Source organism: Eubalaena glacialis, chromosome 4 (assembly GCF_028564815.1).
Source record: "Eubalaena glacialis isolate mEubGla1 chromosome 4, mEubGla1.1.hap2.+ XY, whole genome shotgun sequence".
In the NCBI taxonomy this organism is placed as follows: Eukaryota; Metazoa; Chordata; class Mammalia; order Artiodactyla; family Balaenidae; genus Eubalaena; species Eubalaena glacialis.
In genome coordinates, this window is record NC_083719.1 from 65,004,371 (window position 1) to 65,021,453 (window position 17,083).

At 39.8% G+C, this 17,083-nt stretch overlaps 1 protein-coding gene and 1 long non-coding RNA gene across 6 annotated transcripts in view; one reads left to right on the plus strand and one right to left on the minus strand.

Moving 5' to 3' along the window:
• SSBP2 (single stranded DNA binding protein 2) overlaps positions 1-10,941 on the minus strand; it is a 296,079-nt gene extending 285,138 nt beyond the window's left edge. For all 5 annotated transcript variants that reach the window (XM_061187967.1, XM_061187965.1, XM_061187964.1 and 2 more), the window contains exon 1: positions 10,800-10,941. In XM_061187967.1, the coding sequence (XP_061043950.1) occupies positions 10,800-10,861 (62 nt within the window). In that variant the 5' untranslated portion in view covers positions 10,862-10,941. The remainder of the gene's footprint in view (positions 1-10,799) is intronic.
• Positions 10,942-11,770: 829 nt separating this feature from the next.
• Positions 11,771-16,989, plus strand: LOC133089802 (uncharacterized). Its single transcript, XR_009700743.1, has 4 exons — positions 11,771-11,860; positions 13,063-13,188; positions 13,645-13,727; positions 16,846-16,989. It is a non-coding gene; the product is annotated as an uncharacterized LOC133089802 (long non-coding RNA).
• The last annotated feature ends 94 nt before the right edge of the window (positions 16,990-17,083 follow it).

Below are 17,083 nucleotides of genomic sequence, written 5' to 3' on the forward strand. Positions count from 1 at the left end.
ACTTGCCTATACTCTAATCTTTTTGGTCCTGAATCTGTAAGTCCAACTCACTTACAAAACTGACCAGTACCAATCTGAATTAAAAATGAATTAGTAAGTCATTTCCCAAAATGAACTTCTACCCGAAAACTATTCCTAGTATATACATACACATATGTATATTGTGTAAATGTATGTATTTTATGTAAATGTAATGCATTTTATGGTAAAAAAAAAAAACCTCACTGAAGTTTTTTTCATTACAATATTTCTAAATGAAAGAATAATATCCAGTCTCTCAGGTTAATTCAGGGGAAAAAATGCTTACTGAAACACCTTTAATAGCTTCCTAATAATAGCTATTGCTTAAATGCACTGATAAAGTATAATCATAATTTTAATCCAATTATAAATGACAGTGCATCACACTGTAAAAAAATGAAACAAAGGAATTGTTTCTATTTTTTCTAATAGTCAGTACTACAAAAATGACTGTGTAATAGATTCAGTATGGTTGTACTATTGCTCCTGGACCACATGGAACTTTCCAGATGCCCTAGTCCAAAAACAAACAAAAAAACCAATAGGCCATATGCTGGTTGCAAGAGAGAAGTAGAATAAACTCATAATTAGAGGAGAGAGTATTTTTTCTACACATTACATATTCTTCTATTTATTTCTGCCTCTAAAATTTACCAAGTAAAGTAATTTATGCCAGATTACTTTGACTCTAGATACAGAAAGAATGGAGAAACAGCTCCACCTGAAATTATAACCTAAGCTCTTAACTGGCATCTTCCTCTCTGACAAGCATTACAACCAAGTTGCTAAATCTCAGATACCAGCTAAAGAATTTGGAGCTATTTGTGGAACACTTTGGGTAGCTGTAATTCTGCCCACCTTCTTAGCAACTGTAAAATGTTTTCTTTAACCTTTTTCCTTAACCTCTCTCTTCGAGTGCATCCAACCCCAAGTAAAAATGGTGGATATGTGTAAAGAGAACTATCCACGCAGTCCCCTCCCTCTCACCACCCTCACAACTCCCATTATTTTTTTCCCATACAAAGCAATGAAACACAGTGAGGCAAGATGTTTAAAATGGGTAGTGGAGTCAGAAACCTGGGTTTGAATCCCTACTATGCAATTTACTACACGGCCTTGGACAAGGTATATAACCTCACTGAGACTCAGTTTCCCCCTATGTAAAATGGGGCTTATATCAACTTTATGAAGTTGCTGAAGTGATTAAGCAAGAAAAAAAGCCAGACACAAAAAAAACAAATACTGCATAATTACACTTATACAAAGTATCTAGAACAGTCAAATTAATTGTTACGGAAAATAGAATGGTGGAGGGGCTGGGGGAAAGGGGAAACAAGGAGTTATTATTTAATGGGTACAGTGTTTCAGTTTGGGAAGATGAAAAAGTTCTAGAGAGGGATGGTGGTGATGGTTGCACAACAATGTGAATGTGCTTAATGCCACTGAAATGTACACCTAAAAATGGTTAAAATGGTAAATTTTATGTTATATATATTTCACCACCATAAAAACAAAAACAAAAAACCAATGTTCTATCAATAATCCATATCAAAAAACGTTCTCTCCCTTATTGGAGAGAGGCACAAAAGGAAAAAACCACTACCCCAATTCTCCAAATTGAAGCTAATTGGCAAAAGAACAGAGTTCATCAACCAAAATTAGCCTAAATCTTCATTCGAGTATTGACATAAACTTCTAACTGTCTTCTAGTCCATGATTCTCTGTTGCATCAAATCCATACCTAAGCCTTCTTAAAATATGTATGAATCTCTTATTGTAAAAGAGGCAGCTGTAGTATAATGAAAGAAACACTAACCTTGGAACCAAAAAAATCTAAATATGACTAAGCTCTGCCACATATTATCTGTATTACCCTAGTTGGGTAAGTCAATTTCCATGTACAAATCTCTACAGTCAATGGGAATTATCACCTACCTCACAGAATTATCGAGAGATTTAAATAAAGCATATTAAAATACCTTGAAACTCTAAAGTATGATTCCATTTTTATTATTAAATTTGCTGAAACACAAAAAAGATTATTCTATCAAAAATTCATACTAAAAATATACACATATTTCATACTAATACAACTAGGTATTCTCCTGTAGTCCTGAAAGCCACAGACAATACTACTAAATGCCTATATTATAGAAAACTCTTCTTTAGGAATTACATATTAATCCTGATACTAAATATCAGAAATATTTGGGGAGAAAATGAGCTAGATATAGTGATACCCTGTTGTGATATATTTATAACAGGTTACATCCTTGATCCATTTATTCCACAAATATCTAATCAGAACTCCAAGCACTGTGCTAAGCAGTGAGACTACACTGGTGAAGACAACCATGGTTCTTCTCGTCAGGGAACTTCCAATCTAACCAGAAGATGAGACATTAAACAAAACACCACACAAATAATCCATAAATTTGTGACAGACGTGAAAAAGGAAAAGTAGAGGTTGCTATGAAGCACAGAGTAAGGGGGTCTAATCCAATCTGGGAAATTTATGAGAAATAATTAGCCAGTTGTACCATCCTTTGTCAACCCAACAGGCTTTAAGTGTTTAAGAAATCTTAGCTATTTCTACCATCAACATTATTATAAAGGCCATATGTTCCACTCTCCTCATTAGGAACAACTATATCCCTAGGGTTTAGAAGACAAGAGATAGGCAACCTTATTATTTAGGAAAACCCAGATAAACTAAACCCACCACCCAATTCCTCAATAAAAACCAAAACCAGGCTCTAGAAAGCACAGCTTCATCCCAATTCTGACTCATATTTTACATATCCTTGAGCAATTATGCCGATGCTGAGAGGTTACCTCAATGGCAGTTTAGACCTGTCTAAAATGCTCTAAACCCCAAATCTTCTCATGACTGATTCTTTCAATATTACTCAGGTTTCTGCTTAAACGTATCCTCCAGGAACCTTTCCCTGACCACCCAATCTAATGTAGCCTCCCAGTCACTCTCTATATTACACCACACTACTTTATTATTTTTTAGCACTTATGACTACCTGAAATTGCCTACTATATTTATTTACTTGTTTATTATTATATGTTTCTCCTTCAAACTTGAAAGCAAGTTCCATAAGGCAGGGACCCACTTTATTCTCTCCATATCCTCAAGATACAACTTCCTTGCCAAAGACCTCCAGTTCTGTTTAGGTAGTCAGGTACAAAGGAGAAATGTTTCCAGCCCACAGGATGACTGATTTAAGCCAATTATGGTAATCCCATTACCTTTGCCAGTAACTGGTTTAGGAAGGGAATTTTACAGTTTTCTTCAATAAGGCGTAAGAAGATATCTGCTAAGCACCTCCAGAAAAGGTTTTCTCTCTGATTAATGAGACATAAAGGAAAAACTTTGCCCTTTTTCCTGCCTTCATACTTGGTTGTGTGACGAAGTGATACTGGGAACCTGATGCAGGGATGCTGCATTCATGAGAGGGAAACCATGACAATGGCAGAGAAGCTGATCTCTTGGTGTTCTTGATTCCCTGAATCAACTCTGAAACTACCTCCTTCCAGACATCCTGTTATGTGAGATTTTTAAGCCCTGATCAATTAAGCCATTTTCTATCTCCTGTTTTGATACCTGCCCCCAAAAGCACAATAAACTCTTAAGCCTCTGTTTCTTCTGTAACATTAACAGAAAATAGTACCTACAGTCTAGTGGATTCTTGAGACAATGCAAGTAAAGTGCCAAACAGAAACAAACTACTCAAACTACAGTATTTGCCGTTATTTTTACTATTAAACATTAAACTTACTATGACAAAACTCCACAAGCTCTTTATGTAGTATTTAGGATTTTGTTATTTTACAGAAAACATTCATTTTAATCCTGTTTAAATAAAATCATTTTTAATAAAATAATTCATTTACCTCGCTTTCTTCCATCAGTAAAGAAGCTTTTGGTTTTTTTCTCAAGTTTGAAGTAGGTAAAAAGAAGAATCAAGGCAAATATCAGATCACTGAAGAAAAATAATCATTAATTTCAGGTGAGACCCTGTTTTTGGCATCAACTCCTTCCTTAACTTAGACACGGACAGAGCCTCATAAAAATTTTCATCTACTTACCTTCACAAATATTTCATCAGTATTTTAATATAGCTTAGATTATACTAATTAAAAATTTAAAATACTTTAGTAACTAAAACTATATTATAGTTATTTTAAAATTCTTTTAAAAAAGAAAGAAAAATGAAGTGTTATACTTCAGTTTCTACAATTTTTTCTGTGCTCAACTACTTGTTTGATATGCCATGAAGCAAAATTAATACAGAAGATCCAAAATAAGAAATTGCTAGGTCATTGGTTCAAGCTCACTCCAGCTGAATTGCGATTTAAAATGTTATGATGGCTCATTACTATCGGAAAACTGTATGGGCCCTACATGAAATAGAATAATCAAAATTCTTAAAGTGAAATATGAGGGTAGTTTTGTCATTACTAAAGAAGTGACACCAACTAAATTGTCTCTTTTAAAGATGAACAAAGAACAAATATTAAATCCTTCACTGCATTGGAAATGCCCAGGCTCTTATGAGCCCAGATAAATTTCTGGTTCTGTTAATATTACAAAAACATTATTAGTTCCACTTTTCAAAAATCTTTAACTATCAACCTTCTGTGACAAAAATTACCAGTTACTCATTATGACCAACCATAAATTTGAGCAACTTGTAGGGCTATTAAAAGTTATCTGGAAAAACTCTATTCTTCCCTGGATGGAACATTTTCTACCTGTTTTTCAACATCTCACACAGTGACTAAGATACACAGTTCGGGGAAGAATAGCCTCTACTATTTCTCTAACACTACTGAAAACAAGTAGCATATAAATCTTGGTAGACCATCCTTCAGATCACTCTTTATAGTATACATGGGGTTTTGGTACAGCAATCAAATAACTCTCACAGTGCAAGTCGTAAGTCATGTGAAGTCTAGTCGTATACATATGTTAACAAAACCTTACATTAATAGATATTACATATGTAAAATATATATGAAATCTGATAAGCAAAGTTTAAAATCTAAATATAACCACTTATTCTTTTTATCCCAAACTCTTTTCAGATTTTAACAAATATATCTTATTCTATTGTTCTAATGCTATTTTAAGGCCCTCCTTTGAGAAACAATGTTATTAATAAAATTAATATTTTAGCATGTTTACAGAGGCTCACATACTACTAAGCAACAGTGTCACTAGTAAACTATTTTATATCATTCCCATACCAATGTCAAAGCAATAATGTACGCACAATAGTAGAGAATATCCCCACATATTCCAAAATAAAATTATAATTATTTTCAATACATATTTTAAATTATACATTCCAAGAAGTAGTTTCATGTCTTTTAAATCCAGTACATTAATCCTCAATCCTATGTCCCAATATTAATGTAACAGTTGTGATCTCTATGGAAGAGAGAACATTCTAAATTCAAAATGTTTTTTCCCCAAATTTTACTTCTAACTCTATAAACTATTGGGGTGAAGTGTTAATAAATGGCAACCTAGGTATTCCAACCCCCACCCACAGGGTATGTTTCCATTTTAAAACAAAATAATTCTATTTTCTAGTAGTAATTGAAGATGTAAGACACATTTACTTCACTACTGCAAAGCAACTAAAACTTGATGCTTTTTTTTCATCCTGAATTGGTTTTATATGGCAAACTGGCTCTAAAGTGTGGGAATAAACCTTTCCATTTTTTTTCTTTCATAGCTCTGAAAAAATACATTTCAAAAATACATTTCAAAATACACTAATACTATTTCTAAGAGTAATAAACCTGTAGATAAACAATACTAAAATTTAACTCTCAACGTCTTACGCTTTTTTTCTTCAGGTTTGTTCCTTCAAAAAATCATTTTTTGGATACTTCTAGAATAATGGAAAAGAGATCAATCAAAAGAAAAGTTCCCATAGCTAAGATGACATATTAGATACAAGTATTTTGGAGGAAATATCCTGGGGATTGGGAAGGGAAGAGTCAATTTAATATCTTATAGAAAATTTCATGCCCATAAAGATATTCCTTCATTAGTTTTAGAAATCTTGAATTGCATTAACTGCATTAATGCAATCAAGTTTCTGAAGAGATTTGTATTACTTCACTTGTCTTAACTTTATTTCCTTCAGAAAGGAAGGAAGGAAGAAGAAAAGTTTATCATTTTTAGGGGGGCAACTTAATAATAAAATAATAAAAATGCTGGTAGATACTAATCCCTACAAACTCTCTTTTATATGGAGTAGTATTTACTTACTGTTTTTCCTAAATGACCAGAATTTATTTGACTAAATTCTATTTCATGTATAAGCATGATAATCTATATGGAGTGGCATTTAAATGATCTTTAGACTTTAACCACTTAAAAATGAGTATATGTTGTTTTCATAGTTTAAAAACCAAAGTTATTTTTCAGAGCCCCAGGTTAGATGCACAGTTAGATTTCCGTAGTTTCTGACAAGTTTACTTAATATCACTGTTTAGTATGTGTACCTTATGTTCAATGTTGCTTTACAGCAGATTCATCTTTCTGTGCTATTACACAATTTTAAAGATGAAAGTAGTTTAAGAAAAAGCAGTATCACAACTCATCTATTTGCAGGTGCCAGTTAATCTTTCTGTGGCAGTGTGGCATACAGAGTAGCTTAAAGTTCAGCAACATTTCATACAGAAATTGTTCACAACTACAATGTCTAATTTCAAAACTTAAGTGATAAAACAAATTTCCGGAAGGAAAAATCTCAAGAAACAAGGCTTCTCCATTATTTTAGGCTTCCAACTTTCCCTCCTGAAGTTTGTCTTCCCCACACCACACACATATCTGTAATCTGTTAAAATGGAGTGTATAAGCATAAGGTGCACCAATGGTTAAAACTGCATATCTGATCAATCTTTACAGTCTGTTATACCTGATTATGTAATGCTGTTCCCTAAATCTGTAGCATTCTACCTTAAATCAAGAAAGCAATCTGTGATAGTGAAAAAAAATGTATCTTTCATCTTCCACTACAGGTTTTAAGCAGAGATATCTTTGTTAGAAATCCCTAGTAGTATATCCCTGGGCAAAGTTACTTAACTAGTCAGAGTTTTCTTATTTCTTTAATGGAGGAAAAAAAAAAAAATCACTACCTTGCAGAATTGTTGGGAGAATTAGAGAAAATATATATAAAGTGCTGAACACAGTGACTGACACATAGAATGACAAATAAATAATGATTACTGTTTTGTTGTTATCGGTTATTTTTGAAATACACCTAGGCTAGAGAATATGGAACTCAAACTTCCAAAGTTCTTATTTTGGAGGTCATTGAAAAACAAATTTCACACTGAAAAAATGCCCTTGAGTCTAACATCTTCATTTATTCAACACTATTTGGTGCTTTTGACATTTGAAGACACTATTCTTAATGTCAAGGATACCTCAGAGAAGAAATTAGATGCATTATCCCTTGCCCTCAAGAAACTTCCATTTTAGAGGAAGATAGACATTAAACAACCAATTCCACAGTTACTTAATTGCAATTGGGATTGCAGTGCAGTGTTACAAAGAAAACCTGCTAAAGGGGTAAATGACCTAATAGGATCAGAATTTAAATTTCTACACAAACATCCTTCCTCCCTCCAAGGGTTTTCAATCACTCTCTCTATAATTAAACCTAATCCAAACTTTTGTATAGACTTGATCTGTCTGGCTTTTAAAACAACAAAATCAGTAATTAACCTGACTTCAGCCATTTTTATGTTCATAACTGTATAGTGAAAATATAGAACCTCTGTAAAACCTACAAATTAATTTGAAGTATTCCATATAATGACTTCTTAACAAAAGAGAAAGCAAAAATATAATATAGGTAAGGGTCTGTCTGCTATTTACTATGAACTCATTGGAAAATACATTTCTTGATAGATTATAAAACCAATATTTTTATTTTATGTGCATGCCATTATTTTTAATAATGACTCAGTTTTCAGAATGTTTTTATTAGAGTAAAATAAATATTTACATATTCATTACTAAAAAACATTTCTGTGACTTTTAAGGCCAGTACAATTCTGATTTGCTTACTAACAGAGCATTTGTCTTCACTCAGGTACCTTTTAAAATCTGCCACCTTAAAAAAAATGTTTTTTTTAAATCTGGGGGCATCCATTTTAAAGACAACTTCAAGATTCCTATTTTCAGAACTTAGTAGGTTGTTTGTTGTAGAATAGTGCCATTAAAGTCCCAAGTACACTTAAAGGGAAAAAATGAGTGATCAGATCAACTCTCCCAGCAAAATGAAACTAAGTCTATTCCATAAAACAGAATCTATCTCAATGTTTGTCTTAGATTCAAGCAACATTCACCTAGAAATTAATGCAACGACAATTAACCCAGAACAGTCATTGTCAATTCTCCAAAAGTGGCCTCTTCACCTATATTTAGTTCATAAGGCAAACCAGTCCAGGACTCCTGCTGCCAATTATAATGAATGGAAGAAATATATTTAAATCAAATAGCACCATCTAGCAGAACCGTCACCACTTTGCCTACAAGAGTAGATGTTACTTGGTGTTCAGTTTGGTAGATTTGACAGCAAAATGGCAATATCACAGAATTAGAGCTAGAAAGGACTACAGACACACCAGGTTCAACTTCCTCATTATTGTATTAGATACTTAAAAAATTTTTTTTACAAAGTTATCAGAATATAGATTAAATTCAGCCATTCCTGGAAGTTCAAATAAAATACAAAATTACTTTAATTCTCAAATTCAACCACTCCCCAAATAAATAAGATTATACCTCAATACACATTTCAATTCTTTCACTCCCAAAAACGTGAAATCCAAATACTCTAAATCCAAATACTCTAAATCCAAAAATCATTAAAACATCTTCCCTAAATGTCTCTATTTTCTCAGATATATTGCAACCAAATAGTAAATGCACACAGATTAGGCTATTTCAAAACTTCAATTCCAGTAACTTGCTGTTTCTTAAGCAAGCTATAATGCTAAGCCTTTTACATACTCCTTGTCACAGCAACAAGATCCTGAATGTAACTCAGAAAATACCTCTGGGGGGGGGGTGGGAAAAAAAGTACCTCTCCGTTAATTTTTTTTGTTTTGCCACATCAAGGCCTGCCTCCCCTAAATCCTACAGGAATTATGTGTGTTGCTGCCAACACGAAGATTAGGAAATGTTCCCATCCCTAGGGCACAAGAAACTTTCAGGAGACGACTACTAACTGCCAGCTAGGAGGGAAACTCTGTAGTTTGCACGTTCGGTTTTTATTTACGCAGCTATTTCCGCGCGCAAGGTAACTAAAGCAGCTTTTGAGAGATGCTCTCAGACTTTTTCTCAGTCGGAACCCCTAGGAAAGGCAGAGCGCGTCCAATGACAAGGATACACTTCACCCTCAGAGTGGAGGTGGTTACTGGGAATCACTGTTAGATCTGCTGTACAGAAAAGAGGGATTCTTCCTCAGTGGTCACAGTCACTATTCGCTCTCATTGTTAGTAACAAGCAAATCACAGTTACAAGTACATAAGAATAGCAGCAAACAACCCTGCTTCGCAGCTTGCCGTGACGGTGGCATCCCAGGCCGGGAGGGGCTCTTTTCTCGCCAGCCTCCTCTGGGCTCCCACCGAAGTTAACACCTGTATCCCCCCGCCACCCCGACCAAACAACTAACTCCTCCCCGCATCCACGCTTCTACCCTTCCCGCAAGTCCCCGTTCGGACCACTGCCCCCTCCCCACCGCAGACAGCCCTCCTCGCGCCGGCCGCCGCGGCTCCCACGGCTACCCCTCCGCGCCCCGCGACCCCCGACCCGCCCGCCGCCCGGGCCGCCGAGGCCCCCAGACGTTTGGGAGGTTGCAAGTCTCCAAAAAAAGTTCTCCAGCCGCGGCCGCCGCGGAGTTGGGTCGCCTGAGAGCGGCAGAAACGCCAGCCTACCCCAGCAGATCCCGCTTCTCGCCAGCACACTTTTCCTCACAGGGAACTCGGTCTTAGACTCCCAAACTTCAGCGGCGCCCCTGGCGCCCCCTGCCCGGGCTCCGCGAGGCGCGCGGGGATGAGAATGCCGCGTCCCTCCGCCGGCCGGAGAAAGCCCCGACGCCCACCCGACCCACGGCCGCACACACCCTCCGCGCCCCGCGCGCGTCTCCGCGCCCGGCGGGGCCCCGCTCGGCCGCTCCGCGCCGGGCTTCCGCCCGCCGCGCGCCCGGCACCGCGGCCCTCGCCTTGCTCGGCGCACCCGGCCCCGAGTCCGGGCACCCGAGCCCCCGCCGCGGCGCCCCTCGCGCTGCCGGCCGCTCGCGCTGCCCTCCCCGCCAAACACCCACATTCCCTCCGCTTGCCCTCCTCCACGCAGCTGCCCTTTCTCCCCCTACCCGCGACCCACGTAGTCTCTCCGCTCCCCGCAGCCCCGGACCCCAGCTCTAAAGTTACTTTGTGAGGAGGTGAACCCGCGGGTTATTTCCCTCAATCACCCAAACAAGTTTCCATCCCCGCCACCAGCACCGCCGCCGCCCCCCGATACACTCGCTCCCTCCCGCCGCCAGACCCCAGGGCCGCCCGCCCCGCGCGAGCCCCTCCTGGGAAACAGCCGCTCCCCGCACCGCATGCCCCACCTCGCGTACCCCTCCCCCTGCCAGCCCACCCCAGGCTCTCCCCGGGCGGAGAGTGTCTGTGTGTCTCCGAGAGAGTGTGCGCGCGTGTGAAGGCGGAGGTGGGTGAGAAGCGGAGACACTTACTTCTCCCGGGCCTGGCTGTCGGACGGGACGGCGCTGCTGTTACTCTTGCCTTTGCCGTACATGCTTGTGCCGAGAGCAGCTCCCACTGTCACGCACCTGTCAACCCATCACAGCCTCCCCGGGAACAGCCCCGTCCCCATGGCGACCCACGCAGCTACCCCCACTATTGGCCGCCCCACGCCAAAGCTCCGCCCCCTTCGCCCAGGCAACGCATGAGACTGACAGGCCTCCCCCCTCCCTCCAGCCTGCCGAAGCGCGCGGCGGCGGCTACAGCCTAAGCGGCTGTCTCCTCCTTCCTTCCCTCCCTCCCGGGTTCCCTCCCTCCTTCCCTCTCCGATCTCCTCCCTCCACCCGCTCTTCTACCCCCCTCCCCCCTCCGAACCCCGGCGCAAGGGGGGAATTAGAAACTGCTCTAGAAGGATTTTAAACAACTGGCTGTTCTCTCCGTTGCCGTCCCTCCCCCCGCGCCGCCCGCGCTCGGCTCCTCACTGGAGAGAAGGCGCCGGGAGGAGGGGAAAGTGCGGCCTGGAGTCTCTGGCAGGAGCCGGCGGAGCTGGAGCCGTGGCGGCCCCAGACTTCTGGGCGCCCGCCGAGTACACAGGCAGACCTACGGCCCCAGCCGCCCTGGGGTCCCCCCCACCAGCCCCTTTCTCCCGCTCCTCTCCTGTCTGTGACCCCGCGCCGGTACCCAGGATTGATCTCTGCCGCCCTCGGCCCTATTCCCTGTGGTGTCACCCTCCGCCCTGCTCCCACAGGGCCGGCTGCCGAGGGACACGCTTGCCGTTCCCTCGACCTTCTGGCTCAGCAACCGGGAGGGACTCGCCTTCCCTCCCGCGGAAGGACTGAGCCTCCGGCACTTGGCGCCGCTGGGATGGCGTCGCCTGGCCCCTGGGGCCGCGCCCTGCAATCTGGGGGAGCACTCTGGTAGGGCCTGCCTCCCAAAGATGGCCCGGTGACTCCTGGGGACTCAGTGGCCTCCACCCCGACCCCCTAAGACCGGAGGCCCGCGGCGCACCACGCACCAGCTTCCCTGCCAGATCTGCTGCAGGAAAGGACTCCAGGTATCCCCACCTGGCCTGCTTTTCCAGGCTTTGTCGTTAATGCCAACTCATCCTGACCTTTGGAGTGGAAAGGGCCATAGAAGGCCTTTAAAGACATCCCTGTCCTTGTCCATTAGCATAGGCCCCAGCTGCCCTCCAAGATGTGCAAAGATGTGCCACAGCTGAAAGGCTGCCCCAGAGTATTTCTGGATCCAAGCTCCTAATCCCATTTCAGTAAATGCGCAAAAGTTTCTAAAACACACAACCTGGTTCCCAGTTGAATTTCATCTCGTGGAGATCCTTGGATGTAAAATCAGACAAAGTGCAAATAGGGTTAAAAAGAAGAGATGGGCATCAAATAGGGAGTGAGAAGGGAAGAGTGGTGCAAGTGGGGGTCGGTCGGATGGGGGAAAACATCAGGAAAGGATGAAAAGACGTGGAACAGCTATGGGAGGGGAGAGGAAAGGAGTCAAATGGAGAAAGGTACCTTTCTATTCTGCACATACAGCTTTAAGCTTTTAGTAGTAGGATCATAAAAATGTATATGGAGAAACGGAAATAGATGGAATGGAAAGAAATGGGCTTGTGTGGGCATTGACAGCAAGTGATAGGAATAAAACAACAGAAGGTAAGAAAAGGCAGTCATTAAAAAAGAGAGAATCAGAAAAGGTGCTGGCAACCAAACATAAATCAAACACTGGGAAAAATGAAGAGAAAGGACCTGCCATACTCGTGTTAAGGAAACTGAAAAAAAATTGGAAAAGGTGAAGTGTAAAAGATAGGTAAGAAGAATAACAGAAACAGGATTAAATGAAGTAGCCATAGAGTATGATAACAAAAGATGATGAAAACAAAAGAGGATTGACTGATATAAAAGATATAAGAAAAATAAACGTGCTTTTATTAAAAGGACAAAAATTCAGCCAATAGAAGTGAAGATAACGTGATAAAAGTCACAGTGGCTTAAATTGATTGATTTTCAACAGAAGTAATTTGCCATTTCTTACGCAAAATTCTCTCTGTTTACAATGACCTGCAATGATTTGGTGATGGGGACATGGCATTCATGGGCTCTGAAGAACTGGAAGGAGTTCTCTTGATGAACCTCTCTTGATGAACTTTTGTTCAAAATGCTCAAATGTTATTAGGCTGCCACTCTTTACAAACTCTACCTTCAAGGTTAGCACTGTGTAATTTGTTGTTCAATTATCTACTTCCATTAGCTTCAACCCAGAAAATTATTAGCATCTCCAGGCTCTATCTCCCATAGAATGTTCCCTGTAAGGTGCTGCTTCGAGAATGCTGTCAAGGAGAGAGCTCTGGCAGCTGCTGCCCACACCTGGAATAAGGTAAGGTTTCCATTTAAAACCAAGAGTGGGTTTTATACTATTATCTAAAAACAAATTCGATATTATCTTTGCACTGGTGTTGGGATTCTCTCTGATTCTCAGTCACGGCACATTAGAATTGCCTTAGGAGAATTTATTTCTTTTTTGTTGGTTTTTGTTTGTTTGTCCCAGACTAGCTAAATCAGAAACCTTGGAGATGGACCCAGGCATCTGTATTTTTTATGAGCCCCAAGTGATTCTTATATGTAACCAGGGCTGTTGAACTCTGCTCTTCAGTATCCATTTAAAGACAGCCAATGGGCACCATCTCTCAGAGCAAGATATTTATGTTGTGGCTATACAAAGCAGATGACCTTCCCCATGTTAGGTATTAAGACATCTTTACAGTGGACTTTACTTTCTACCCAGTGAGCCAACAAATTTGTTAATAAAATGAAAATGTATGTGTTCTTATAGTACAAGACCACAAATAGCCATGGTTTAATTTGCTGTTTCCTGAAGAGAAAGAAAACAAGAAAGGCTGTTTGCTGTCTACAGCTGTAAGTTATTCGTTTGATTGGTCTTTACCCAGATTTGTTACATGGAAGACTCTTGAGTAATGGCATATTTTCTGATATTTAAAAAATAAATAAATTATAGATCTGCACAGTGGGGTATGGAATTCAAAACAATTTGGTCTTAGTATCTGGAAATAATAAAATGCCAAAAGGTCTTAGTTCAGAACTTGCCAAGTTAATGTCAGAGTTACCTTTACAAGAATGTTATCATGCAACAAATATACAAAGTGAAAACATGACTTCACATGGTATTCCTCCACATGGTAACCTTACAGCTTAAGTAATCAAATCAATTATCATTAAAATATCTAAGCAGCTACCTGAACCATCATCTCTGTTTTATTTTTCTCTTAACGTTAACACATGTAAATAAAATGCTTCTTTGCCCTTGTTCAAATTATTCTGAGTATAAAGAGTGTTCTTTGCATCAGCAACTGTATCTCATGGGGCCAATTTTGTAATTAATGAGATTTGAAACACATATTCAGAGCCAAATTTGAGATCCCAGACACAGAATTGAAGATCCATGTTTTGTTTCTTTTCATTTTTTAAAAGGGGGAAGAAATAGGAGCTTTAAAGCTTCCTAGTGTAAAGAATCACAATATAATTTTTATAAGTTTTGGGGCTTTTTAAACCTCACATATGAGGCTGGTTAATTTGGGGGAGCTAGTTTTGGGGTAGGGGAATGCTGACCTGAGAATATTTGCACTTGAGGTCGATTTTTTTTAAACTTTATTCTGTCAGATATAGAACACCACAATTACTCAATCATTAGGTCTTTTTTCCCTCCCATTTTGTTTGGGCACATATGTACAATTTTCTCTTTCTGGAACCTGCATCTTATTCTTGGAAGTCCTTATCATTTTAAAACAGGCAGTTTATTATACCACCCTGCTCAAGCTCTAGATTGACTATACATTCCTTTGATTCTAATTTTTTCTCTAAAACATTAAGGTTAATAATGTCTGTATTCTTACAGTGCATGGAACATTAGAAAAGATTTCCCTTTGCTACATAGAACAAAGAGACTACCTCTTTATGTTTAAATGGAAGCTAATCATGAATTTAATTATTTGCATCACATAAAATACTTAGCATGTTAACTTAAAAAAGAAAAACATTTAGAGTAGAAAATATTTATTTAGAAAAATTAAAATAAACTATTTACACATAAAAATGAATTTTCTTGTTTGGGGGTAATTTTTCCAAAGGACAAAGTTATACTATTATTTATTTGTTTTATAGAACTAATTAGTTTAAGAAAATAACGTCTCCCTACTTACATTCATATCACTTTTCATTTGAAGTCGTTTAGCAGAATATACCCCAGTTAATTAGATTTTCCTGACCAGCTTTTTAAACTGGGGAAACTGAGTCCTAGAAAAATTCATTAGCATGATCTGATCCATAAAGAAAATAGAACTAGTTCCAAGATGAGAACTCTGTGTTCCTGGCTGATAGTCCCCAGACCACGAAGCCGCACCTCTTTCTCTTAGAAGTGACTATTCCACAGAGGAATGTGAGCAAGCTCTGAGATGTTTGTCACTCAAACTACCATATGAAACTTCACTCCCGGGACTTCCCTGGTGGAGCAGTGGTTGAGAATCTGCCTGCCAATGCAGGGGACACGGGTTCGAGCCCTGGTCGGGAAGATCCTACATGCCGTGGAGAAATGAAGCCCTTGTACCACAACTACTGAGCCTGCGCTCTAGAGCCCACGAGCCACAACTCCTGAGCCCACATGCCACAACTAGTGAAGCCTGCGTGCCTAGAGCCCATGCTCTGCAACAAGAGAAGCCACTGCAATGAGAAGCATGCGCACTGCAACAAAGAGTAGCCCCCGCTCGCTGCAACTAGAGAAAGCCCGCGTGCAGCAACGAACACCCAACTCAGCCATAAATAAATAATAAAAATAAAAAATTTAAAAAAAGAAACTTCACTCCCAAGCAGAACAGACCAGCGTACTCATATTCGCAAATATGTTCACATGCCATGTACCAAAGTAGTGAAATGAACAGAGTCATTAGAACTATAATACGATGCAACATGGTCTCTCATACCAGAATAATAAATGAAACGGGGCCTCAAATTAACATTATTTGACACACTGCTATTGGTTTAACATCAGTTAATCTGAGGCAATGACTGTTTTCTTAACCTATTGCCCTGGATTTTTAAAATCCCAATTTAGATGTTCATAAACACTTACCAGTGGGTTAGGAGAGACAGTGTGCAAATCTACTGGTTCTAAATAGTTCCATCTCTAGAGTGCCTAGTTTTTTTTAACACTATCAAGAATTGGAAATTTAGGAACTTGGAATAATTCTGATCCAAAGAATTGTGCATAAGCTGAAGACGAATAAAAATTTAAAAAAAAAAACTGGGCTACCATGTATGGCAATTTCTCACACTTTAGCACATTTTGCAAAACAAATTCCAAGTGTTGCAGTGTTCACTGGCTGGATTTTTGTCATTAAATGTTGAAAGTTATGTAATAGGTAGCATGCCAAAGAGTGTTCTTTATTCAAAAGTATTACTATATATTTTTAGTGCATTCCAAAATCTTCACAATGGTTTTTCACCTGCTAAGGTTATGCCAATATGATGTCTTTGCACTCTTGGAGTTGACAAAAGCCCCAGTCTCAAGAGGGAGGCTGTGCAGCATTCCAGGTGGTAGCATTTCCTTCTGTTGGGAGTGGAAATGCAGGGAAAAAAATAGCACTACATTTGCTTTTCATAATTTTCCAACATAACTGGGTCTTCTAACCAAGTGTGGCAGAAAAGGAAGATAAAATATATCACAATTGTATTTTATTTACCTTGAAATAGTTTAAGAACAGTATTGAAAATCTGTTTAAGACAAGTGCTGAATATTGTCATTGCCAATAGTCAGCCATAAGGAATAAACAATCCTATCAGGGTCATGTATACTTCCCAAAGATATAGAGGGCACTTTAAATATTTTATTTTGGGGTGTTCAAAAAGTCTTTGAACCCAGTTGGATTCCATCCTATATATTGCAGTAAGTTCCTGAAGATTTGTAAGTACTCTGGGGACTTCTCTGGTGGTCCAGTGGTAAAGAATCTGTCTTACCATGCAGGGGACGTGGATTTGATCCCTGGTTAGGGAACTAAGATCCCACATGCCACGGAGCAACTAAGCCCGTGTGCCACAACTACTGAGCTCATGTGCCTCAACTAGAGCCCGCGTGCCGCAAACTACAGAGCCCACGTGTTCTGGAACCCATGTGCCACAACTACAGTGCCCATGCGCCCTGGAGCCTGTGCGCCACAACTAGAGAAGAGAAAACCGGCACGCCACAACTAGAGAGAAGCCCA